Source organism: Rhinoderma darwinii, chromosome 9, assembly GCF_050947455.1.
Source record: "Rhinoderma darwinii isolate aRhiDar2 chromosome 9, aRhiDar2.hap1, whole genome shotgun sequence".
Classification (NCBI taxonomy): Eukaryota; Metazoa; Chordata; class Amphibia; order Anura; family Rhinodermatidae; genus Rhinoderma; species Rhinoderma darwinii.
In genome coordinates, this window is record NC_134695.1 from 22,583,328 (window position 1) to 22,609,144 (window position 25,817).

The window sequence follows — 25,817 nt, forward strand, 5'->3', positions numbered from 1 at the left end:
TCTTCCGGAGGAAGAAGAAGGGTAAAAGGGCGAGTGAATTCACCTCAAATGTTTGCTTTATATAGCTGTTGTGCCCAGGAGTCGCGGAGCTACCTCAGCATGCGGCCATCTTGGTTAGCAGCTCGCGAGCGCCCCCCATAAAATACATTTTCAGCAATTTAGAGGACTTACAAATTGAATAATAATTTTATAAATTTTGAAGTACATTTTGTTTTCCTGCACCAAGCCAGGTTTTCAGAGGCTCATAGGTCTAAGAGTGATGGAAACCCCCACAAATGACCCCATTTAGAAAACTAGACCCCGTAAGGTATTTACCTAGGGGTATAGTAAGTATTTTGACCACAGAGTTTTTTGTTAAATTTAATAGATAGCAGGTGAAAAAAAAAAAATTCACTTTTTTTCATAAAAGTATCAGTTTGAAGACCAATTTCTTTGTAAAGCGACCATGAGAATGAAGAAAAAAACCAAAAAAAAAACCAAAACAAATGTGCCTGAGGCACACTGAAGACCAATTTCCCAACTGCTAACTGATATAATTAAAAAGTAACTTTTATTATTTCATTTAAAGATGTCCATAGGGACAAAAAAATAGACACGAACAATTAAAAATTGTAGCCAATGTTGCTTTAGCACACGCTCTATTTTTTCTCTATCTGCATGTATTGCCAGACAGAGTATGAAGTGTTCAAATTGCAGGGTGTCAGTCCGGCAGCTGCAGACTGCTGGGCTATATTAGATGCCGAGTAAAGTGCGTGCTAGGAATGCTAGTCAAGCCTGGCTGATTAAAACAATAAGTATAGCCCCCCCCGACATGTTTCGCTGTCAACACAGCGTCCTCAGGGGATCAAAACGGGGCTAGTACTAGCCCCCTTTTGATCCCCTGAGGACGCTGTGTTGACAGCGAAACATGTGGGGGGGGGCTATACTTATTGTTTTAATCAGCCAAGCTTGACTAGCATTCCTAGCACGCACTTTACTTGGCATCTAATATCACCCTCTTTCTCCTGTTTTCAAAAATACCCACATTGTGGCCCTAATGCGTTGTTTGGACACACGGCAGGGCCCCAAAGAAGGGAGCACCCGGAGGCTTTCAGGACTCATATTTTGCTTGAAAATGTTTTAGGCCCCACTGTACATTTGGAGAAGCTTTGAGCTGCCAGAACGATAGAAACTCCCCATAAACTACCCCATTTCGAAAACTAGACCCCTTAAGGTACTCATCTAGGGGTATAGTTAGCATTTTGACCACACAGGTTTTTCGCTAAATATATTGGAATTAGTCTGTAAAAATTAAAATGTACTTTTTTTCTGAAACAACATAGAAATTTTTATTATTTACAAGGAATAACGAAGAAAATGCACCCCAACATTTGTAAAGCAATGTCTCCCGATTACGACAATACCCCATATGTGGTAATAAACTGCTGTTTGGACCCACAGCAGGGCTCAGAAGGGAAGGAGTGCCATTTGGATTTATGATTTTGCTGGAAAGGTTTTCGGTGCCATGTCGCATTTGCAATGCACTGGAGGGACCAAAACAGTGAAAACCCACCAAAAGTGACCACATTTTGGAAAAACCTTCAATGAATTTTTCTAGTGGTATAGTGAACATTTACACCCCATGGGTCTTTTGCAGAGTTTATTCGAATTAGGGCGCGAAAATTTATGTCAAAATTTTTTCCACTAAAATGTTGCATTTTCTCATTTTCACAAGGGATAAAGGAGGAAAAAAAAAAACAAACATTTTTTATAAAGCAATTTCTCCCGAATACGGAAATACCCCACATGTGGTCATACGTTTTTTCATTAGAAATGAATTAACCCTTTCAGGACTGATCCATTTTTTGCTTTCATATTTTAGATTTTCACTCCCCGCTTTCCAAGAGCCATAACTTTTTTATTTTTCCATCAATAGAGCGGTGTGAGGGCTTATTTCTTGCGGGAGGAGCTGCAGTTTTTATTGGTACCATTTTTTGGTACATAAAAAGTGATTCAAAAGTTGTATTACATTTTTTTTTTAGAGCGAAGGTGCCAAAAAAAAACCAGCGATTTTGGTGGTTTCAATTATAAAATTTTTTTACGGTGTGCACTGTGCAAATTAAATAATGGTATATTGTAATAGTTCGGACTTTTATGGACGTAGCGATACCAATTTTGTTAATTTTTTTACATTACTTTAGAAGAAAAATGCGAAAAGGTTTTTTTTTTTTTTTACTTTAAAAAAAATAAATTCTCACTACTAATAACTATAATTCTTCTACACATTTTATTAATCAATCCCCTTAGGGGACTTGATCCAGCGATCGTTGGATCGCTGGTACATTACACTGCAATACTAATGTATTGCAGTATATTGTTATTCTTACAGGCTTCTGTAACAGAGCGATCACTGTACCTGTCCGTTAGTACCGAGGGGGCCTGCTGTAATACACAGCTGACACCCGCAGCGTATGGAGCGGGCTCAGCATGTGAGCCGGCTCCATACATCAATCGCCGCACCATGACGGGCAATTAAGTCATAGTGCGCAAAGGGATTAATGCACAGCGGTTGGTTCAAAGTGAAAGTTGCAATTTTCCACTGATATGCCATTTTAGTGCATAATATGTTGTGCCCAGTTTGGGCCACAGAAGACAAATACCTCAATAATAAAACGTTAAGCGGGTTCTCTCGGGTATCGCGACGCCATATATGCGTGGGCGCAAACTGCTGCTTGGGCACACTGTAGGGATCAGAAGGGAGGGACGCCATTTTGCTTTTGGAGCGCAGATTTTGCTTGGCAGTAGTTTTGTTTGGGGTTTTGCTGGTATTTCAGTTTATAATTTGGGGGTATGTGTAATCTGTGCGGAGAACATCAGGGCATAATAGGAGGGTATAATAATGGGGTAAATAAATAATATTTCATAGATATGTGCCCGGTGTCGCACTGATAAATGGCGCCCGATCTTATCCACTTTTGGACACTTTGCACATTTTGCATCGTTATATTCTGAAAGCCAGAACTTTTTTATTTTTTCACCACCGGAGCCCTGTGAGGGCTTGTTTGTTGCGGGACAATCTGTTGTTTTCATTGGTACCATTTTGGGGTACGTGCGATTTTTTTTTTTTATCACTTTTTATTACATTTTTTTTGCAATCCTGAGCAAAAAACAGGAATTCTGACACCGTTTTTTAGGTTTTCTTTTTGCGGCGCTCACCGTACGCTATAAGTGACATTTTTACTTTATTCTGCGTGTTTGTACGATTACGGCGATACCATATGTATATAGGTTTGGTCCTTTTTTTTAGCGTTTGCACAATAAAATGACTTATTTATAAAAAAAAAAATTCTGTGTCAGCCATAATTTTTTTATTTTTTAGTCAAAAAAGCTGTGTAAGGGCTTGTTTTTTGATAGAAGTTTTTATTGGTACTATTTTTGGGTACATGCGACTTTTTGATCACTTTTTATTCTTTATTTAGGGAGCGGTGGTGACCAAAAAAATTGTGATTCTGTCGTAGTTTTTTATTGATTTTTTTTGGGGTGTTCATCGGGCGGGAAAAATAACATTACAGTTTTATAGTTGGGGTCGTTACGAACGCGGTGATACAAAATATGTGTACTTTTTTAACGTGTTAATTTTTTTTCTATAATAAAAGTCTTATTATAGGAAAAAAAAGCAGTTCATGTTTATATCACTTATAACTTTTATTTTTACACTTTTTTGAAAACATTTTTATTATCTTTTTTTTACTTTTTTACTTGTCCCACTAGGGGACACTTAGGCTGGGTTCACACGTGGCGGAATTTCACTTAAATTCCGCTGCGGACACTCCGCAGCGTTAATCCGCAGCGGAGCCGTTTGTCCATTGACTTACACTTTAATTTAGCAGTGTTCGTTTAGACGAGGCGTAAAATTCCGCTGCGGAGCATAGGCTGCTTAGCGGAATTTGGTGTCCGCAGCATGCTCTGTCTGTTGCGGAGCAGTGGCGGACTCATGGCGGAATTTCTCCATTGACTTCAATGGAGATTCTAATTTCCGCAATTAAGTCCGCAGCTGTCATGCAAATGTTATGTGTGCTACGGATCCGTCTTGCTTTTTTAACTTGACATTTCTTCATTCTGGCTGGACCTATGTATTTCTAGGTCTACAGCCAGACTGAGGAAGTCAATGGGGCTCCCGTAATGACGGGAGCGTTGCTAGGAGACGTCAGTAAATAGTCACTGTCCAGGGTGCTGAAAGAGTTAAGCGATCGGCAGTAACTGTTTCTGCACCCGGGACAGTGACTACCGATCCCAATATACATGTATCTGTAAAAAAAAATGAAGTTCATACTTACCGAGAACTCCCTGCTTCTGTCTCCAGTCCGGCCTCCCAGGATGACGTTTCAGTCTAAGTGACGGCTGCAGCCAATCACAGGCTAATAACAGGCTGCAGCGGTCACATGGACTGCTGCGTCATCCAGGGAGATCGGGCTGGATGCCGAAGGAGGGACGCGTCACCAAGACAACGGGCGGTAAGTATGAATTTCTTTGACTTTCACAAGGGAAAGTGCTGTCCCTTCTCTCTATCCTGCACTGATAAGGAGAAGGGAAGTACTTTTACCGCAGTCCGCAGCAGCTAGTCCGCATCAATTTACTGCACATTTTGTGCAGATCCGCAGCAGAATCTGCAACGCAGATTCTGTGCGGCATTGATGCGGACAGTTGCGGAGGAAATCCGCCACGTGTGGTCATTCCCTTAGACTTGCAGCTTTGATCGCTGCTAGAGTACATTACACTACACACGTAGTGTAATGTACTCTAACTGTCATTGTGACGTGACTGTCACTCTGACAGGAATGCGAGGAGGACCGGCCGGAGGCTGCTCCTCCGAGTCTTCCGTACATGGCAACCCGGAGGTCATTGTCTGACCTCCGATTGCCACGACAAGCATCGGTAGCCCCCACGATCACTTCGTGGGGACTGCCGATGTGCTTCAAACCACTTAAATGCGGCGACGGCATTCCATCGCCGCACTTAAGGGGTTAATTGCCGAAAGCAGCGGCGATGGTCCGCTGTCCGGCGAGACTGATATGTCAGCTGTCTAGGACAGCTGTCAGCGCGCGCCTGTCACTCTGTGTTTACACAGAGTGACAGTTTTAAATACTGACGAAAATGAACGTCCTGGTGCGGGAACTAGCAGCCGACCATGACGTTCATTTTCGTCCTTGGTCGTGAAAAGCTTAAGAAGAATTATAAAGCTATAACTATGGATAAGTAAACAAAAAAATAGAAGAACCCTAAGTGTAATGGTACGTGTAACCTACTTAGAAAAAAACAAATGAGAACAAAACACGACCTTTGGCATGCAATAAAAATAAATATTTTTAATAAATGAACAAATTAAAATATACAAGGCATAAATAGAATAAAAACACAAGTACAACCTACACACTAGACCAAAGAAAGAGAAAATTGTGGTACAAGTGGCAAAAGTATATATTGTGTCAAGGTCCTACAGGGGGATGCCAATGGGCACTGAAATCAGAGAGTAAATATCATAAAAATAGTTACGCATAGTACAACAGGCTATTAAAGATCTCACAGTGGAGACACACATTGATTAGCTTCATGAAAAATGAGAGTCAATAACTGGAACATAGCAACAATGCGTTGGTACAATGGAAGAATAAAAATAATACCTGGAGATGCAACTAAGTTAGAACTGTAGAACATACCCAGGTAGGACCACACCCACACCACAGCCACGCTTCCGATGCCGGTTTCGACGTAGCTTTGTCAGGGAATGTTGCTGTTTTCTTGTTATTGACTCTCATTTTTCATGAAGCTAATCAATGTGTGTCGCCACTATGAGATCTTCAATAGCCTGTTGTACTATGCTTGACTATTTCTATGATATTTACTCTCTGATTTCAGTGCCCATTGGCATCCCCATGTCGGAGCTTGACACAATATATACTTTTGCCACTTATACCGCAATTTATTTATTTTTTCTTTCTCTGTTCTAGTGTGTAGGTTACACTTGTGATTTATTATTTTTATACCTGTTTGTATATTAAAAAATTTTCTTTCATTAAAAATATTTATTTTTATTGCCTGCCAAAGGTTGTGTTTTGTTCTCATTTGGTTTTAACTATGGATAAATGCCTAGGCTATATAGCACAATGCACTTCTTGGCACTCAAATAAAATAATTTAAAATAGCATTTAATAACATTTAACTGGATAGTTAGAGATCTACTCTGGCATAAATACATAAATACATACATATAATATGATGGAAGAGACCCCCAACTCCAATACAACCACATACACCCGCCCCTAGAAGCGTAATTAAAAGAGGGAACGACCCAGGGCAGCTATTAGCAATGTTTTTGCCATTATCCTTGTTTTTTTTTTTATCTTTGTTCTATTTGTTGCTCTTTTTTTTAACTTCTGTAACCTGTAATATTTTTTTTTTTGTTATATATTATATATTTGTACTTTTCCCATCAAAGCGTTAAAAAAAGGCAACATTTTATTTTATTTTATTAGGATATGGATTTGTGTTTTGCAACTGTCAGTGGTAGCATGGTTCTTCAGATAGATAAACAGGAAACTTTTGCATGTTTCCTAAAAGTTCAATAATTTTACCATTCAATAGGTTATTGTGCAGTGTGTGCAGGATGTTGTACGCATGTATCCTGTACCCCCCTCACCTTGAAGACTCAGACACTACTCAGTTTTTATTGTAGCTTGTTTGTGCAGTACACATAGCTGGAGTCATCTTAGATATCCTCTTATTACATTACCACGCTGGATTTAGTCAGTTTTAGAGAAGTATATTGGGGCAGATTTACTATTCAAAATGCACCTGAATTCTGGCATACACGGGCACCACATTTATAAACTGTTTTAGACACTCTGCACGCTTGCCAGGAGGCATGGCTTAGCGAGAAAGGGCGCGTTTCATCAAAGGGGTCATGGCTAAAATGACAAGGTCGTGAGCCAAAATTTTGGTACAAAAACATGGCGTAAACTAAGCTAACCAAGAGGTGGTATAAGGAAGAGAAAAGTGTCTAACATGTCTAGCTAGATGTTTCAAATTGATCATACCGCATGCACCACTGTGATAAATTTAGCGCATAATTCTGACTGCCTTATCTAAGTTTGCACTGTCTAAAACTTGCAATATTAGTAAATCTGCCCCTTTGTTTGAAAAATGAAAAGAAAATGGTATATTTTTGGAAACATATTTGATAGGTTTTTATATAGTTTTTATATTATAGGATTTACTGTATGTGAATTATTCTGGCTTTTTTTGAGGTGCTTACTAAAGTTATAAAGAAAACTAACCACAATTAATAGGTGGCACCAGAGTTTCAATAATTTCCTATTCTTGCTTTTTTGTTATGGTCATTATTAAAAAAAACTTTTTTTTTATTAAGAAACATCAACCACTAGATGGCTCTAGGGCTCCACAATATGACAATTCAGAAAAAACAAAAATAATACGCTATCTACTGTCTGCAACCCGACATTTAGTATGGTAATATAGTGCCAGCAAGTTCCCATTTTCTGCTCAATATTTATTTTAGATACCAACATGCCTGGAGTTATAAAGACAATGTGAAATTTATCCTTTGGAAATTCTGTACTTCCCTGTGTAAACTGATGACAGTAACTTCGTATACTTATATGCCTATTATTTTCCCCAACATTTATCTAATGTATATGGCCAGTTTACAGGATTTCCATCTAAGCCATCCCAAAAATTAGATGTTAGAGCAATAGCCGAACGTTGGTAGTTATGTTTTATTTACTTACAGAGATACTGGCATTTTTCTGTTTTTGTTTCTGGAGCCATTTCTGCAAGTGAGAACAGAAAGTGCAGCCATCTTGGATATCACCTTTGTATTAGCTTCTCACAAATTGATGGTAAAACGGTCATTTTTTTATTGATTGAATATGCTGAAATAATGAAAGTTTACCATCAGTTTATAAGGGAAGTTAATTCAAATACGTTTTCAGGGAAATGTAATGCCTGATTATTGGGAGTCCAACCCTCGGGACTCCCAAAATCATCTGAACAAAGGGGTCACAGCTCTCTCTCTAATGTTCAGTTTATTGCCAATCTTCTATACCATTATAGTGTATACTGTACTTTGTTTAATAGGTGTAGCATTTGAGCTTCCAACACGCTGGTCTAGCGGTATAGTTAAAAAAATAGTGTGTGCCACTAATATGGTTCTCAGCGGCTTTCTCCCTCACCTGTATGGGTGCGTACATGTCTCTTCAGGTCAAAGGTGTCATTGAATCCTTTACCACAATGCTCACACCGGTGTCTCTTTATTTCACTATGACACTTCATATGACGGTTCAGCATCCTTAGGAATGTAAAGCTCTTGTCGCATAATGTGCAGCGGTACAGCATCTTCTGTTCACCCTGTTGTGATATTGAAAATGTACTCAGCATGGAACAGAAAAGTCTAAATAAACCAGACCAAGGCGTCTATATGACTGTAAGGAGGCTAATACATAGAATCTCTGAAAATATAAAGTATTGTGCAAAAATTTTAGGCAGTTGTGGAAAAATGCTGCAAGGTAAGAATGCTGTCAAAATTAAAAGTGTTAATTTGTAATTTTTTTTTAGCAATTAACAAAATACAAAGTGAATGAACAGAAGAAAAATCAAAGTAAATTCAATATTTGCCTTCAAAACAGTATCAATTCTGCTAGGTACACTTGCACAAAGTCATGGATTTTGTAGGATTATAGTCAGTTGCATGTTTAACCAATAATACCAAACAGGTGATGATCATCATTTTCATATGTAGGTTGAAACACAGACATTAACTGTAACAGAAACAGCAGTGTAGGAGGCTTAAAGCTGGATGAGGAACAGCCAAAGTCTGCTACAATGGTGAGGTTGTGGAAGACATGTCACAGGTCCACTATGGCAAGACTCAGCAGAGCAGCAAGACAAGAGATAGTTATACTGTATCAGCAATGTCTCTACCAGGAAAAGATTTCAAAGCAGACTGGGGTTTCAAGATGTGCTGTTCAAGCTCTTTTGAAGAAGCACAAAGAAACTAGCAACATTGAGGACCGTATACGCAGTGATCAGCCGAGGAAACTTAGTGCAGCAGATAAAAGACATTTTGCTTACTTCCCTTCGAAATCGGAAGATGTCCAGCAGTGCCACCAGCTCAAAACTGGCAGAAACCAGTGGGACCCTTGGAAACCCTTGAAAATACGGCCAAGCGACTCAACTATGCACGAAAATATAATAACTAAGGTGCAGGAAAATGGCAGCAGGTGCTCTGGACTGATGAGTCAAAATTGAATGATTGGCTGTAACAGAAAGCAGTTTGTTCCAAGAAGAGCTGGAGAGCGGTACAATAATGAGTGTCTGCAGGCAACAGTAAAGCATGGTGGAGGTTCCTTACAAGTTTGGGGCTGCATTTCAGCAAATGGAGTTGGGGATTCATCAGGATTAATGGTGTCCTCAATACTGAGAAATACAGGCAGATACTTATCCATCAGGGAGTCGTCTAATTGGATCCAAATTTATTCTGCAGCAGTACAACGACCCCAAACATACAGCCAATGTCATTAAGAACTCTCTTCAGTGTAAAGAAGAACAAGGAGCCCTGGAAGTGATTATATGGCCCCCACAGAGACCTGATCTCAACATCCTCGAGTCTGTCTGGGATTACATGAAGAGATAGAAGGATTTGAGGAAGCCTAAATTCACAGATATGTGGTTAGTTCTCCAAAATGTTTGGAACAACCTTCCTGCCGAGTTCCTTCAAAAACTGTGTTCAAGTGTACCTAGAAGAATTTATGCTGTTTTGAAAGCAAAGGGTGGTCACAACAAATATTGATTTGATTTAGATTACTCTTCTATTCATCTACTTAGCATTTTTTTAATTGATAAAAAAAATCTATTAACACTTTTATTATTGAAAACATTCTTACTTTGCAGCATTTTTACACAACTGCCTAAAACTTCTACACAGTACTGTATATACACTCCTCAATGAAATTGCAACACTAAGAAGGAAAAGTTTCAGAATTGTGGAAATCACGGGATTGATAGACATGAAAGATAGACAAAAGCGGTACTCATTGCTAAAGAGAATAGACCTCAATTCCAGCCTCTGTTGCCATCTTGCTGCGCACCATGATAGTCTTTGAGAGCAGTGGCATGTGGTCAACGTAACACCTGTAGCTGGGCGTCTGGCTCGTAGCCCAATGTCGTCCAAACGTCTTCTGATGGTTTTTGTCAACACTGGTTGCCGCCCTAGGCTTGAGATGTGACGTCCAATTTCACTTGCAGTACATAATAAATCACTACATGCCATTCTTCCAATCAGACGATCTGTCTGTACAGAGGTTCGCCTCCGTGCACCTCTTGCTTTCATTTCTGTTCGTTGTTGTTCTCCCAACCTCTGGGACACGCAATGTTGAACAGTGCTGACATCTCAGCCTAGATGCATAGAGATTTGCCAGAGTGAGAAACCAAGGTCTCTCAGTTTAAGGATTCTGTCCCTCTCAGTTTGCGACAAGTGGCGAAAACTGTCACGTTGATAAACAGGAGGCATCACACAATCATCCCACACCACTTGATTTGATTTTTGAGGTTTTATGTGGCTAAAAAACTTTTCTTTCAATCTGGCTTTTATGCCCCTCCCACAAGCCACAGATTGGAGCTAGGTGCTTGAAAATGTTATCATTTTCAGATCTTAGCAACACCCGCTACTTCCTCGATTTGTTTAACCTTACGGCTTGCCCTGCTTGGTGTTGCAATTTCAATGTTGAGGAGTGTGTATATATATAATATTTAGTATTGTAAAAGCATTGCATTACTTATCTTCTACTGATACTGAGACACATCCTGTATGTGGTTGCTATTGGCAACAGTCAACAATCTTGCTACACAGATACACCTCTATGATAGCTGTCATCGCTTGAATTGGCTAAACATGCATATTTATTACCTACAGGAGAGGAGGATATGCTCATATCAGGCACCTCTGGTAGTACTTAAGTCCCAGGGGGACAAGAGATTGGGCAAGTTGGAATTTCCCCATATTTTTAAATATCTTTAGTAAAGATCACTTTCCAGAATGCAAATCATCAGAGCAAGTTCTGTATAGATACTGACCCAGCAAGCAATGCTGGGAGATAACACCTCTGAAGCCTGCAGAATTGTGAATTGTATACTGTATGGGTACTGTATGTTCACACGTAGCGTAAATACTGCATATTTTCCGCAGTGGATTTCATTATGGAAAATCTGCAGGGTAATGCAGTAGCAGTAGAGTGGATGATATTCGAACAAATCTCATTCATACGCTGCATAAAAAAAATGCTGGAAAACCATTCAGAAATTGACCTGCAATGCGTTTTTTTAATTTGCAGGATGTGAATTTATGCTGCTGTCTTCTGCTGCGTGTAAAACCTGCAACAAATTGCAAATAATACATTCAAAAAAGGTTATACTTATTCAGATCTCTATGCTTTTCCATTGAGTCTGGCCTCCTTGCATGAGGTTTCCTCTCATGTGACTGCTGCAGGCTGCAGCGGTCACATGGAATTAAACGTCAATTCAGGAGGCCAGACTGCAGGACATCAGAGGGATGCAATGCCATGCACTGGCGTAGCTATAGGGGTCGCAGCGGTGCCGCACCACATCAATAAAAAGTTACTATAGTAACTCGGACCGCGGGCCCCTGTTACTATAGTAACAGACTTTACTTACCTTCCTGGTTCTGGATCGCAGCGGAGGTCCTGACGTCAAGCGCTGTGTGCAGCGCATGACGTCACAGCACTATACGCCGCGCACAGCATCGAGACGACAGAACTACCGCCGCGGCTGAAGAGAAAGGTAAGATTAGCCCTGACTGGCGGGGTCCGACTCCCGGGACCTGCCAATCAGCTGTTTTGAAGGGGCCGCAGCACTCGTACGAGAGCTGCTCCCCTTCATTCCGGTCACTTCATTCCGGTCACACTGTGAATCGGTGTCGGCGATTCACAGTGTGAGCGAGTAGTGAAATGAAGGGAAGCAGCTCTCGTACGAGTGCTGCGGCCCCTTCAAAACAGCTGATTTGCGGGTCCCGGGAGACACATCAGCTATTGATGGCCTATCCTGTGGATAGGCCATCAATGTTTAGGGACTGCACAACCTCTAAGCCTACGATGTAGCAGGCTTAGGGGGCCCATGAGACAGGATCACAGATTGTGTGATGCGGTCTGCTGGGCCCTGTATCTAAGCCAATCACATGGTAGGCTTAGATACATGGCCCATGCGTGATCCAGTCTGCTGGGCCCTGTATCTAAGCCAATCACATGGTAGGCTTAGATACATGGCCCATGTGTAATCCTGTCTGATGGGTCCTGTATCTAAGCCTAACACATGTGTTATTAATCGTTTTTCTTGTGTGTTTTCTTACAGGTTCGGTCGTTGGACTACGGCGGATTCCAGGACTACTTCGATGACGGCTTTTTTTTTATTATCAATAAAATGGTTAATGAGTGTTGTGTGTTTTTTTTTTATTTCAATAAAATATTTTTTCTATGTCTTTGTGGTTTTTTTTAAACTATATTACTACCGCCTTAGTAATGGCCGCCGGCTGATTGACAGTATCCATTGCTAAGGCGGGGCTTAGTGTTAGCCGGTGCAGAGGCCAACAATAACCCCCTTTATTACCCCGGTACCCACCGCCACCAGGGGTGCTGGGAAGAGCCGGGTACAATCCAGTACTTGACCATCTGTAGTGATGGTCGGCCACTGGGGTGGCCGCAGGCTGGTATTATTAGGAGGGGAAAGGCCAGATACAGTGGCCCTTCCCACCCTGGTAATGCTAGGCTGCTGCTGCTTTATTGTATCGGGCTGGTTATGAAAAATGGGGGGACCCTACCTCATTTAAAAAAATAAATAAAAAATAAATAATTGGAAAGAACGATGTTGGGTCCCCACCCAATTTTCATAACCAGCCAGATACAACACAGCAGCAGCAGGCAGCATTACCAGGGTGGGAAGGGCCACTGTTTTTGCCCTTCCCCAGCCTAATACTACCAGCCTGCGGCCGCCCTGGTGCCTGCCCGTCACTACAGATGGTCGGGTACTGGTTCGTACCCGGCTCTTCCCAGCACCCCTGGTGGCGATGGGTACCGGGGTAATAATGAGGGTTAGTGTTAGCCTCTGCACCTGCTAACATTAAGCCCCGCCTTAGTAATGGAGGTTGTCAATCAGCCGGCGGCCATTACTAAGGCGGTGATAATAAAGTTTAAAAAGATACAAGCACATAGAAAAACGCCGTCATTGAAGTCCTTGAATCCGAAGTCCAACAACCGAACCTGTAAAAAAACACAAACACACAAAAATAATCAGTAACACATAAAGAAGCAAAACAATTATTATTCTTACCTTTCCTGGGTCCAGCGCTGGAGCCGCAATGTCAGCGAGCTGAGCCCTGTATCTTATCCTATCATGTGTGATGCTGTCTGCTGGGCCCTATATCTAATCCAATCATGTGTGATACTGTCTGCTGAGCCACTGTATCTAATCCTATCATGTGTGATATTGTCTGCTGAGCCAATGTATTTAATCCTATCCATAGTTTATAGGGTCGTAGTGCTATAGATATGCTATGCTGTCTCCTATACACACATTTTTTTGGGGCGGACACATATGTATTGGGGCTATTTCCCCTGACATTTTAAGCCCTGAGGGTATGTTCACACGGCAGCCTCCATTACGGCTGAAATTACGGTGCTGTTTTCAGGAGAAAACAGCTCCGGAATTTCAGACGTAATGGCATGTGCAGGCGTTTTTCGCTGCGTCCATTACGGACGTTAAATGGAGCTGTTTTTCCATGGAGTCCATGGAAAACGGCTCCATTTACGTCTGAAGAAGTGACAGGCACTTCTTTAATGCGGGCGTCTTTTTTATGTGCCGCCTTTTGACAGCGGCGCGTAAAAAAATGACCGTCGGCACAGAACATCGTAAAACCCATTCAAATGAATGGGCAGATGTTTGCCAACGCTTTTGAGACGCATTTTCGGACGTAATTCAATGCTAAAACGCCCGAATTACGTCTGTAAATAGGGTGTGTGAACCCAGCCTTAGTGACGCCCTGGCTGCTAGTGCTGCATTGTCGGGTCACTTAGGAGACCCAGCGATGCAGCTGAAAGCTGCGGACCGTCGGCCATGAGGAGTTTGCGGGGGGGGCCCAATAAGAACTTTTGCATCGGGGCCCATGAGCGTTTAGCTACGCCCCTGATGCCATGTCTGTGGGTAAGTATAAGCTTATTTATTTTTTTAACTTGCTGTTTTCCGCAGCGGACATTCCGGCCAAAAAACTGCACCACAATTTGCTGCACTTTTTTGGCCGGAATTCCCTGCGGGGTCCAGGGTGAATACGCTGTGTACTTTTACGCAGCGTATCCGCCCTGTGTGAACATGCCTCATGTGTGAAATTTAAATTGGTGCTCAAAAATTAACGAATCCTTTAACTTTAGTCACTTATGTAGGCAAAAAATGTAACCTAGTTCAGTAATACTAATAAACTAATAAACAGCGACATTTTCTTAGGACTGTGTGCAAGTCCTTAGATTGCCTCAGGCTTTTACGGGTCTGTATGAATGATTCCTGTCAAGAATAGGAAACGTAGATTAAGTTAAATACATGAATACTGTATGTGTTCATGCAGGGGCGTAGCTAAAGGCTTATGGGCCCTGATGCAAAGGTTCTTTTTGCCCCTCCCCCAAACTTCTCATGGCCGAGGGTCAGCAGCTTTCACCTGCATCGCCGGGTCTCTTAAATGACCCAACGATGCAGCACCAGCAGCCGGGGGCGTCACTAAGTTCTTGAAACGCCAGGGGAAATAGCCCCAATACATATACCCCCCCAAAAATGTGTGTGTATGTATATATGTATATAGGAGACAGCATTTCTATAGCACTACGACCCTATAGCTATGGATAGGATTAGATACAGTTGACAGCAGACAGTATCACACAGGACAGGATTAGATACAGTGGCTCAGCAGTCAGTATTACAAAATATGATTAGATATAAGGCTCAGCAGACAGTATCACACATGATAGGATTAGATACAGTGGCTCAGCAGTCAGTATTACACATGATAGGATTAGATATAAGGCCCAGCAGACAGTATCACTCATGATGGGATTAGATACAGTGGCTCAGCAGACAGTATCACACATTATAGGAATAGATACAGTGGCTCAGCAGACAGTATCACACATGATAGTAATAGATATAGGGCCCAGCTCGCTGACATTGCGGCTCCAGCGCTGGAACCAGGAAAGGTAAGTATAAGAATTGTTTTGCTTTTTTACGTGTTACTAATTTTTTGTCTTGTGTTTGTGTTTTTTTGAACAGATTTGGTTGTTGGACTACTTCGGATTCGAGGACTACTGCGATAACGGCGTGCTTTTATTCTCAATAAAATGGATAACGAGGATTATGTGGGATTTTTATTTCAATTAAATATTTTTTATATGTCTTTGTAGTTTTCTAACTTTATTACTACCAACTTATTAATAGCTGCTGGCTGATTGACAATGCCCATTACTAAGGCGAGAGTTAATGTTAGACATGAAGAGGCTAGCGCTAACCCCCATTATTACCCCGGTACCAACCGCCACCAGGAAGAGCCAGGTACGATCCAGTACCCGACCATCTGTAGTGATGGTTGGGCACTGCCATGGCTGCAGGCTGGTATTATTAGGCTGGGAAAGCCCAAAAACAATGGCCCTTCCCACCCTGGTAATGCTGCCTGCTGTGGTGTTGTATCTGGCAGGTGATAAAAACTGGGGGAATTCCACATCGTTCTTTCCAATTATTTTTTTTTATTTTTATAAATTACGTGAGATTCCCCCATTTTTCATAACCAGCCAGATACAACACAGCAGCAGCAGCCTGGCACTACCAGGGTGGGAAGGGCCACTGTGTTTGGCTCGAGTGCCGACCATTACTACAGAGGGTCGGGTACTGGATCGTACCTGGCTCTTCACGGCACCCCTGGTGGCGGTGGGTACCGGACTAATAATGGGGGTTAATGTTAGCCTCTGCACCGGCTAAGACTAAGCCCCGCTTTAGTAATGGACGCTGTCAATCAGCCAGCACCTAGTAATAAACCAGTAGTAATAATGTGTAAAAAAAAACAAAGACAGAACAAACAGGTTTATTGAAATAAAAAAAAAACACACAACCCTCATTAACCATTTTATTGATTATAAAAAAAATTCCGTCATTGAAGTAGTCCTCAAATCCGACGTAGTCCAACGACCGAACCTGTAAAAAAACACCAACACAAAAAAAACATTAGTAAGGGCCTGTTCACATCACTTCTGCCCTTCCGTCCGAGGCTTCCGTCAGATAACCCCATAACGGAAAGGCAAACTGAAACCTCAGCTTCCGTTTCCCTCACCATTGATTGGTTCAGTTATTTTGACAGTCGAATGCACTATTGGTTGCGTAAGTACAACGGAACCCTGTCACAATGGTGACAAACGGGAACCTTTAGCAACGTTTCCATCACCATGGAGATCAATGGCGAGGGAAACGGAAGCTGAGGTTTCAGTTTGCCGTTCCGTTAAGGAGTTACCCGTCGGAAACCTCCAACGGAACCCCTCAATGGAAGGGCAACGGTGATGTGAACACAGCCTAACATATATGGTAGGCTTAGATACAGGGCCCAAGTGCATGTGTGATACTGTTTGTTGGACTCTGTATCTAAGCCTAAGTAGGCTTAGATACAGGGTCCAACAGACAGTAATCTTATACAGTATAAGATTACTGTCTGCTGGGGCCCTGTATCTAAGCCTGCCATACGGTAGGCTTAAAAAGGGTTGTCCAGTCCCTAAACATTGATGGCCTTTCCTCAGGATAGGCCATCAATAGCTGATGGGACCCCCGCCAATAGCTGGGAGCCCGCCAATCAGCTGTTTTGAAGGGGGTGCAGTGCTTGTACAAGCGCTGCTTCCCCTTCATTTTCCTCACACTGTGAATCGCTGATACGTGTTGGCGATTCAGCGTTAGAAATTGACCGGAATGAAGGGGAAGTAGCGCTCTCATGAGCGACTGCACCCCCTTCAAAACAGCTGATTGGCGGGGGTCCTGAGGGTCAGACCCCGACCCATCAGCTTCAGCAGAGTGGCATTGAACTTACCCTCCCCTCTGGCCGCAGAGGAGCTCCTGACTCCATCCATGGTCGGGATGTTGTGCGCAGCGCATAGCGTTGTGACGTCATGCGTTGTGCACAGCGCTGTGACGTCTGGACCTCCGCTGCGCCCTGGAACATGGAATGTAAGTGCTGTCAGTTACTATAGTAACGGGGGCCCGTGTAGTTTATTACATAGGCCCCAGTTACTATAGTAACTTTTCATTGATGTTGTGCGAGGGGCCGTGGGCCCCCCTGGTTTCAGGGACCGGTCGCAATTGTGAAAGCTGCAACCCCTATAGTTACACCACTGTGTATATTGACTGCTATATACCTGAGGTGATAGTCTCAGGTCTGGATTCTCAGAAGCTTGACCAGGGTTTCTCTGTATTCCTTGATAGGTTGAGGGGTTTGCTACACAACGCAAATTTGGAAGAGATAGATCCAAAGCCACTTCATTCTTGTACTCAGATCCCACATCTTTCTGGGCAATGTATTCCAAAGTCACTATATTGTGATAAATAAAAGAGCGTCAGGTATAGAGTCTGTTGAGGATCTTATTAGAATACTATAATAAAGAATATGATGGAAGTTGTGTATAAAACTAGTGGTTGAGTGCTTATTGAGACAATCCCTTTCCAAATCGCCTATTAGGGCATGTGGATGTCATAGAGGGGGTGACCGATTCATTCCCTCCCCTCTATGAGCCAGAATGAAGAGCTGTTTATAAAGAGCGGCTCTTGTTGTGGCGGACCTGTCTAATCCATGTGTTATATGGTCATGTAATATTACATTTCCCTAAGGCAATGTCTGGCTAGATGAAGCTTCCACCAGCGATAACAGCAGAATGCTAGGAGTTAGAGAAGCCAGACCCGTGGTGGTCAGCTGATTGCTGTACTAGCCTCTGTTTAAAAAGGGGTTGTCTTCTTTTAAACACAGATGTCATTTACATAAACAGGAATACAGACAGGGAAGACATATACATTGTGAAATACAGTATTTCTGTATAGAGAGCTGTTAGAAATGTACAACAGCAAATAACACATTTGTGATACATTCTTTAGACTTTTAATGCATATATCCCATGGCTGAGACAAATCGGTGCCATTTTTATGTTTCCAAGCTTATTGTGGACAATACACTTTTTATACATAAACTCCAGTGAGCGTGATAAAGGAGAAATAAGCCGTAATGTATTGTAATGTAGTGTAACTTTCAAGGTGCAAAGTATTATTTTTGCATTGTACAAGTTATATCCACTGTTATTTCTTTCTGTTTCTCCATTATCTATATGTAACAATCAGTCACTGAATTAGGATTGTGTCTTGTTCATGAAGCTGTCAAGGAATCACTACTTGAACAATTCCCCAGAGTGTAAGTTTATGGAATTGCTATACGAGCAATTCCCCAAAGGCAGCTGGAGACTGTCTGGTTCAAGCGTGCAGGTAAATCTGCTGACCAGATTGGTGACTAACTTGAGGTAACTGAGTCTAAGGCTACTCTATGGTCTTCACCAGAGCCCACCGCAAGGCAGGTTGGATTTGGCTGCATAGAACCCAGGTTGCTTTTACATAATACGGTGTTGGACAGGAGATGCAATGCAGTCAATACTAGAATGGAAAACCAGACAAGCCAGAGGGGTAATCAGCAAGCAGAGTTCACAACCAGGAGATACTAAAAGTCCAAATCGCAAAACAGAAAAATACCAAGAGTTGCCTGATAGGACGCAGACAGAGAAATGAGATTGGCTCTGCATCAAAAACCAGAGCCACCCAGAAGCTTGGCTAGTAGTCATAACAACCTTAAAGTGACAGACGTTTCCTAACAGAAGCTATATTTCCTGTATTGTTTCACTATACGGAGATTACAGTTCTTTTACCCCAAACAGTGATCGCTGTAGGTAAAATTCCAGTCCGTTGGGGGAGATTTATCCTTAGCATCATAGGGTGCATGGATTTATGAGATGGTGGAAATGGTGCATATTGAGCTAAATTAATAAAAAAAAAAAAAAAAAGGTGCTTATGGTATAATATGTTTCAAGGAACTTGCAACAACAGAAAATTTTCTATCAAATGTTTTTGCAAGGTTCATTCATTTTTGTTTTTTAGATGCATTCGACTAATATAACGCAAGGGTGTACAGTGCCTTTAAAGCAAAACATTCTTTGGTAGATGGACATTTTCAGCATGTCTTTGTCTTATATACTTCTTGTATGTGCCTGCGCACTTTTATTATAAGATAAAAAAATGTCTACAGTACACTACTTAGGCTTTGTTCACATCTGCATCAGGGCTCCGTTCTGACGTTTCATCGGAGCTTTACGTCAGATTTCAATGGTGACGGATCCAGTGCAAATGGTTTCCGCTTGTCTCACTTGTGCAAGAGTCCCATCGTTTTGATGGAATTAATAAGCGACTACGGTATTGCTTCCGTCAAAATGACGGAACCCTTGCACAACTGAGACAAAAACGGAAACCAATTGCACCGGATCCATCACCATTGAAATCAATGGTGATGTAAACGGAAACCTATGGTTTCCATTTGTTTCAGTCAGGGCTCCGTTCTGACAGAAAGCTCAGACAGAACGCCAGAATGGAGCCCTGACGCAGATCTGAACTAAGCCTTAGCCAAAAGTATGTGACACCTAGACAGTACATTCATTTGTGTTCATTGAATATCTCATTACAGAATCATGAGCATTGAAATGGCACTGGTCTTATCTTTGCTGCTACTTCTGGGAAGGTTTTTCACTAGATTGGAACATGGTTGAGGGACTCTCATTCATTCATTCAGCCACAACAGTATTAGTTTGTTCAGGTGCTGATGATGGACACTAAGGCTGGATTCACACGAGCACATTATGTCCGTAATGGACGGAACGTATTTCGGCCGTATTTGTCCCGTACTGTAATCATGTTTTCAGTACGGGACAGTTGTCCTGCAGCGAGGCAGGGACTCCTAGCATCGTACATTACTATGATGCTAGGAGCCCGGCTCCCTGCACTGTGTTCGGTCCGAGACTTTCGGCCGAAATACGTTCCGTCCATTACGGACGTAACATGGTCGTGTGAACCCAGCCTAATGGTGGTTTTACGCGGGCAGATTTCCTGGTACTCATTTGCTCCATTTACATGGAGTGATGATCAGAAGTAAGGGGATGTTCGTCGTTAATGTCGTTCATGTGATTATTGGTCCCCATACAGTTTGCATATTGTTGACAGCACATGCCCTGTCTTCTTGGAGAAATGTGCTGCCAACAAATGACCATTTTTATGGCGGCTGTTCGCTGCCATGTTTGCACGCCCAATAATTGGGAACTAGTGTTAGTACGAGCACTTATTCGCCCAATCATCGGCCCATGTAAAAGGGCCTTAAAACCTGGCTTGCAGTTGTCATTCCAGCATATCCCAAAGGTGCTGAAGGAGTGGAGGTTATGATTCTTTGCTCGATAATCAGATTCTTCTACAACAAAAAAATTTTTAAGGACTCTGCTTTCAGCACTCGGACATTCTGATATTCAAAAAGTTACAACTGAGGACAAATAATTTTTACACGCAGCCGGCATTTGATGGCCCTGTTCTGTTAGGCTGGGTTCACACAAGCATGTTATGTCCGTAAAGGATGGAACGTATTTCGGCCGCAAGTCCCGGACAGAACACACTGCAGGGAGCCGGGCTCCTAGCATCATAGTTATGTACGACGCTAGGAGTCCCTGCCTCTCCGTGGAACTACTGTCCCGTACTGAAAACATGATTACAGTACGGGACATTTGTTCCGCAGCGAGGCAGGGACTCCTAGCGTCGTACATAACTATGATGCTAGAAGCCCGGCTCCCTGCAGTGTGTTCGGTCCGGGACTTGCGGCCGAAATACGTTCCGTCCTTTACGGACCGAACATGCTCATGTGAACCCAGCCATAGCTTGTTTTGCTTACTGTTTCATGAGCTTTTATTTTATCTTGGATCTTTTCTCTTCACAGCAATAACGATAGCACTTTCACTTACAGCACTATAGCATGATGCAAATCTGACAAAATGACTACTACAAAGATGGTGTTTCATGACAGTGCTACATTGAAAGTCATATAGATCTTCGATATGACCCATTCAAGTGAAATGTTTATCTATGGATAATGCATGGCTGTATACTTTATTTTATGCACTTATTAGCAAGGGTGTGGTTGAAACGGCTAGGAGAGGTAAGCACTTACTATTGCCCATGTAGTGCATTACAGCATATGCATTGGATTCATAATTGATATTAAACGTATAACTTTCGTCAACCTATCAAGTACTTGTGTGTATTATATGTGCTATGTTGTACTGATATATGTAAACGTGCATGTAAATGTTGCTGTCTGGTTGATTTTGATTACCATGTGATGGGGAGAGTGAACATCCGGGAGTGTGTTTGCATTTGGTTATTATACTGATGAAGTGGATATATGCAAAAGTGAATTATGTGACATCTTATAGTCCTGTTGTTTTGGTTAGGTAACAACATTGTTAATGGGGTCTACATGTGTGGTTATTAAAGAGGACCTGACACCTCTCCTGACATCTTACTGTTTTAGTAAATACTTGTATTCCCGATGAAATAACAACTCCGGAGAATCTTTCCTTAGAACTTTGAGTTCTGCTGTTCCTCAGTTATTCCACCTAAAAATGTATGAATAAATTGACAACTGGGTGTTACCAGTTGGGGATATGTCCCTACACAGACTTAGGGCGGATTTACACGAGCGTGGGCATTTTGCTCACGCAAAAAATGCGGAGTTTTGCGCGCACAAAAGGCACTTAACAGCTCCGTGTGTCATCACCATGTGATGCGCGGCTGCGTGATTTTCGCGCAGCCACCATCATTATGACACTCTGTTTGTATGTTTGTAAACAGAAAAGCTCGTGGTGCTTTTCTGTTTTCATACATAATTTTTACTGCTGTTGCGCGAATCACGCGCGTCCCACGGAAGTGCTTCCGTCTGGTGCGCGTGATTTTGGAACTCTGTATAAGAAAAACTGAGCTCTGAACCTCTCACTTAATTTAAAAATAATATAATACAGGGCTTACCCAGCGGCTGGTGAAGCTTGCAGTACAGAGGGTGGTGTCTAATAAGTGGCACTGGCTACCCTACAAGGAATCATTCATTGGTTATAGAGTGCCACTTGTCACGCTGGGGCAGAGAGCCACAGTGGCCTGATTTTGGGTGCCAGTAACCTCATAAGCATAGAAGGATGGCAAACACCATTTAACACTACATGTGTGGAGGGGCAGGAAGGAGGCTAAAATCGCCAATGTATATTTAGGCAAAATGTTAAGAAACAAGGAATGTGGGCATGAGCAGAATAATTAGTAGAAAAAATATAGCACATTTAGAAGACTGTTGCCTTGGGCATATACGTGCATACATTACATTTCAGAGACGAGGGGGGTGTGGTGAGGGTACATTTTGAAGTCTTTGCCTTGGGCGTTAAAAGGTTATTTCACCACAACAACTTATCACACATCCACAGGATAAGTGATAAGTCTTTGATCGCTGGGACTCCCACCTATCAAGAGAATGGGGGTCCTGTCCCCTGTATGAACGGAGCGGCAGGTGGATAGGTGATAAATGTTGTGGAAGGATAACCCTTTTAAGAGAGCTTGTGCAGCCCTGATACTGATATTGAATAAACGTCAGATCTTTCAGGTGATCTGCAGGAAATCTTTACATCTATGTCAACCTCCAAACATTACTTCTAGTTCCTACACAAGGCACCAACAGTAAAAGCAAGGCTCCATCATTTAGAGTTGCTTGAATTGTTACATAAGGGTACTACAATATCAACAACTCACTAATACACATCCTTAAACAGAATCAATCGACCTATGAATAAATGACGCTAGAGAAGAAGGCTGTGTATGAAACATGATTATGTGGCTTTTATCATGTATAATATACTCAACCTAATATTCTATGATTGTGTAGGTAATGCTCTGTTCACATTGGCTGTTTTCATGTTCTTTGGCGGCATTAAATTGTCAAAAACAGGATAGCCTGCAGCCTTATTATTGCTGTCATAATTACCAGAATCATGATGGAAACCTGTTGGACCCCATAATAAGTCAGTGGGCTCAATCAGGAAAATGGTCTGTCATAAATGTATTTAATAACTGTACCTATGATGCTAGTGTGAACAGAGCCTAAAGACTATATTAAAAATATTTAGACAATAATAAATGATTCACCTGGAATATACATCTCCCCTCTGTCCTCATCAGGTACTTCTCCCCATTTTCTCTTCCAATTTCCCAAACTGGACTTCTTCACCAAAAATGCTCTGGGCATCTTGTCCTATTTGTAACGGGGACCACCAAAGCTGGGAACTCCACAAACATCCAATTAGGTCAAATGAGCCAAATATTTCCTTGTAGTGCAGTATATATCTGTCTGATGATGATAGAACAGTCCATTAGGCTCTGGATAGATGAATCTATGAGTGATAGATACTCTTAATTCAGTCAGAAGAATTTAGCACTTTCTTCATATATGTAAGCCAGGTCTATTTTTTATCTCCAGAATGCAGTGTACGGAGATAGTGGATCCGATCATTCATGAAGTAGCATTGTGTTGGTACTAAAATTATTGATACTTTAAAACAAGTGGAATGTTTTCCAATCAATAAATAGTATTCATGTATTACAAAAAAAAACTCCAAAATAAAAAATTAGATACAATGTCAGTATTATTACAGTTGTCCATGCTGATCATTCAGGAGAGAGTCCTATTGAAAATGAAAGGTCCACTTTGTCCTGTTATGTTGAGTATCCCAAGATTCTTGGATGATAATGATGATGCTTTACTGTGTCCAATGTTGGAAAATCAATTCAAGAATCCTGGAACTATATGACAATTCCATGGATGACAGATTCCATGTCACTCAGGATTACTGATCTTCCAAAGCTTGAATATACATGGATGAAGTGTGAGTGTCTTCTGTAAAGGAACCAGTTGTGAAATAACGGTGGGGGGAGGATCCTTTGTTTTATAATTTTTTTCATTATCTTCTTTCAGCCTGTTGAACCGGTTTCAAAACCGCTTGGAGTGAGGTGGAAATGCTTCAGGGAGGAGATGGATATTGGTAAGGTGGGGACATGGCTTCTGGGTGGGAGAAAGAAACGACCCACACCCTGACTTGCATACACATTGCCACATGAAAATCAAGTAGCTCTAGTTAGGAGTATGTGCATGAGCCTGTTAGAAGGGTGTGTGTATTTTTGTGGTGTGAAAACAGTGACACACAGTTGCACAGTGTTTGTATGTAGGACACGTAACTGTCATCCTTAAGAGTAGAAGGATATAAGCCTGCCAGCCCTATCTCTTAGAAAAGTGCAGTGTAATCCTGTGTACTGTGTACTGTATTCCTCCTCTGAATAGAGATACACTATGGATAAGAGTATTGGGACATGTACACGTTACACCTACTGGAGCTTTTTTGCTATCCAATTCTAAATCCATAGATATTAATATGGAGTTGGTCAGCTTCCACTCTCCTGGGAAGACTTTTTACAAGATTTTGGAGCGTGTCTGTGGGAATTTTTGCCCATTCATCAGAAGAGCATTTGTGAGGCCAGACACTGATGTTGGATGAGAGGGCCTGGCACGCAATCTTCATTCTAGTTCATCCCAAAGGTGTTTGATGGGGTTGAGGTCATTTCCCTGTGCTGGCCAGTCAAATTCCTCCACACCAAAGTCACCCAATGATGCCTTTATGGGCCTTGCTTTGTGCACTGGGGCACAGTCATACTAGAACAAAAAAGGCCTTCCCCAAACTATTCCCACAAAGTTGGAAGCATACAATTATCCAAAATGTCTTGGTATGCGGAAGCATTAAGATTTCCCTGCACTGGAACTAAGGGGCCAAGCCCTGACGCACAATCCCATAGCATTATCCCTCCTCCACCAAACTTTACAGTTGACACAATGCAGTCCTGCAGGTAACGTTGTCCTAGCATTCGCCAAACCCAGACTTGTCCATCTGACTGCCAGATAGAGAAGCGTTATTTGTCACTCCACAGAAAACGTTTCCACTGCAACAGAGTCCAGTGGGGGCGTGCTTTACACCACTCCATCCGAGCCCATAGCGCCTTAGCCCTCGGTGACCCCACTCTGTAAATTTACATTGTCTGCCACTACGTGTCTGAATTGTTGTAGTTGCTAAACGCTACCAGTTTGCAATAATACCCCTCACAGTTGATCGTGGAATATCTAGGAGGAAAGACATTTCACAAACTGACTTGCTGCAATGGTGCCATCCAATTACAGTGCTATGCTCAAATTAAGTGAGCTCTTTAGAACGACCCATTATTTCACAAATGTCTGTAAAGGCAGACTTCATCGCTAGGTGCTTGATTTTATACACCAGTGGCAATGGGACTAAATAAAACACCTGATTCAATGATTGAGAGATCTGTCCAAATAATTTTACACCACTCCATCTGACGCTTGGCATTGTGCTTGGTGCTGTAAGATAACTGCTCGGACATAGCATGAAGCTCTCAGCGCATAGTTTTTGTGCGGATGTTAATGCCAGATTTACAACTCTGCAGTTATTGAGACAACAGAGCATTAGCGGTTTTTATGCACTATGAATCTCAGCACTCGGTGAGCCGACTCTGGAACTTTA

General features: G+C 42.0%; 1 protein-coding gene across 1 annotated transcript in view; it reads right to left on the reverse strand.

Moving 5' to 3' along the window:
- Positions 1 to 23,479, reverse strand: part of OVOL1 (ovo like transcriptional repressor 1) — a 39,743-nt gene extending 16,264 nt beyond the window's left edge. The window contains exons 1-3 of the mRNA XM_075837356.1: positions 23,380 to 23,479; positions 17,490 to 17,662; positions 8,229 to 8,403 (exon numbers count right to left, since the gene is read on the reverse strand). Of these exons, the coding sequence (XP_075693471.1) occupies positions 8,229 to 8,403; positions 17,490 to 17,662; positions 23,380 to 23,479 (448 nt within the window). The remainder of the gene's footprint in view (positions 1 to 8,228; positions 8,404 to 17,489; positions 17,663 to 23,379) is intronic.
- Between the last annotated feature and the right edge of the window lie 2,338 nt (positions 23,480 to 25,817).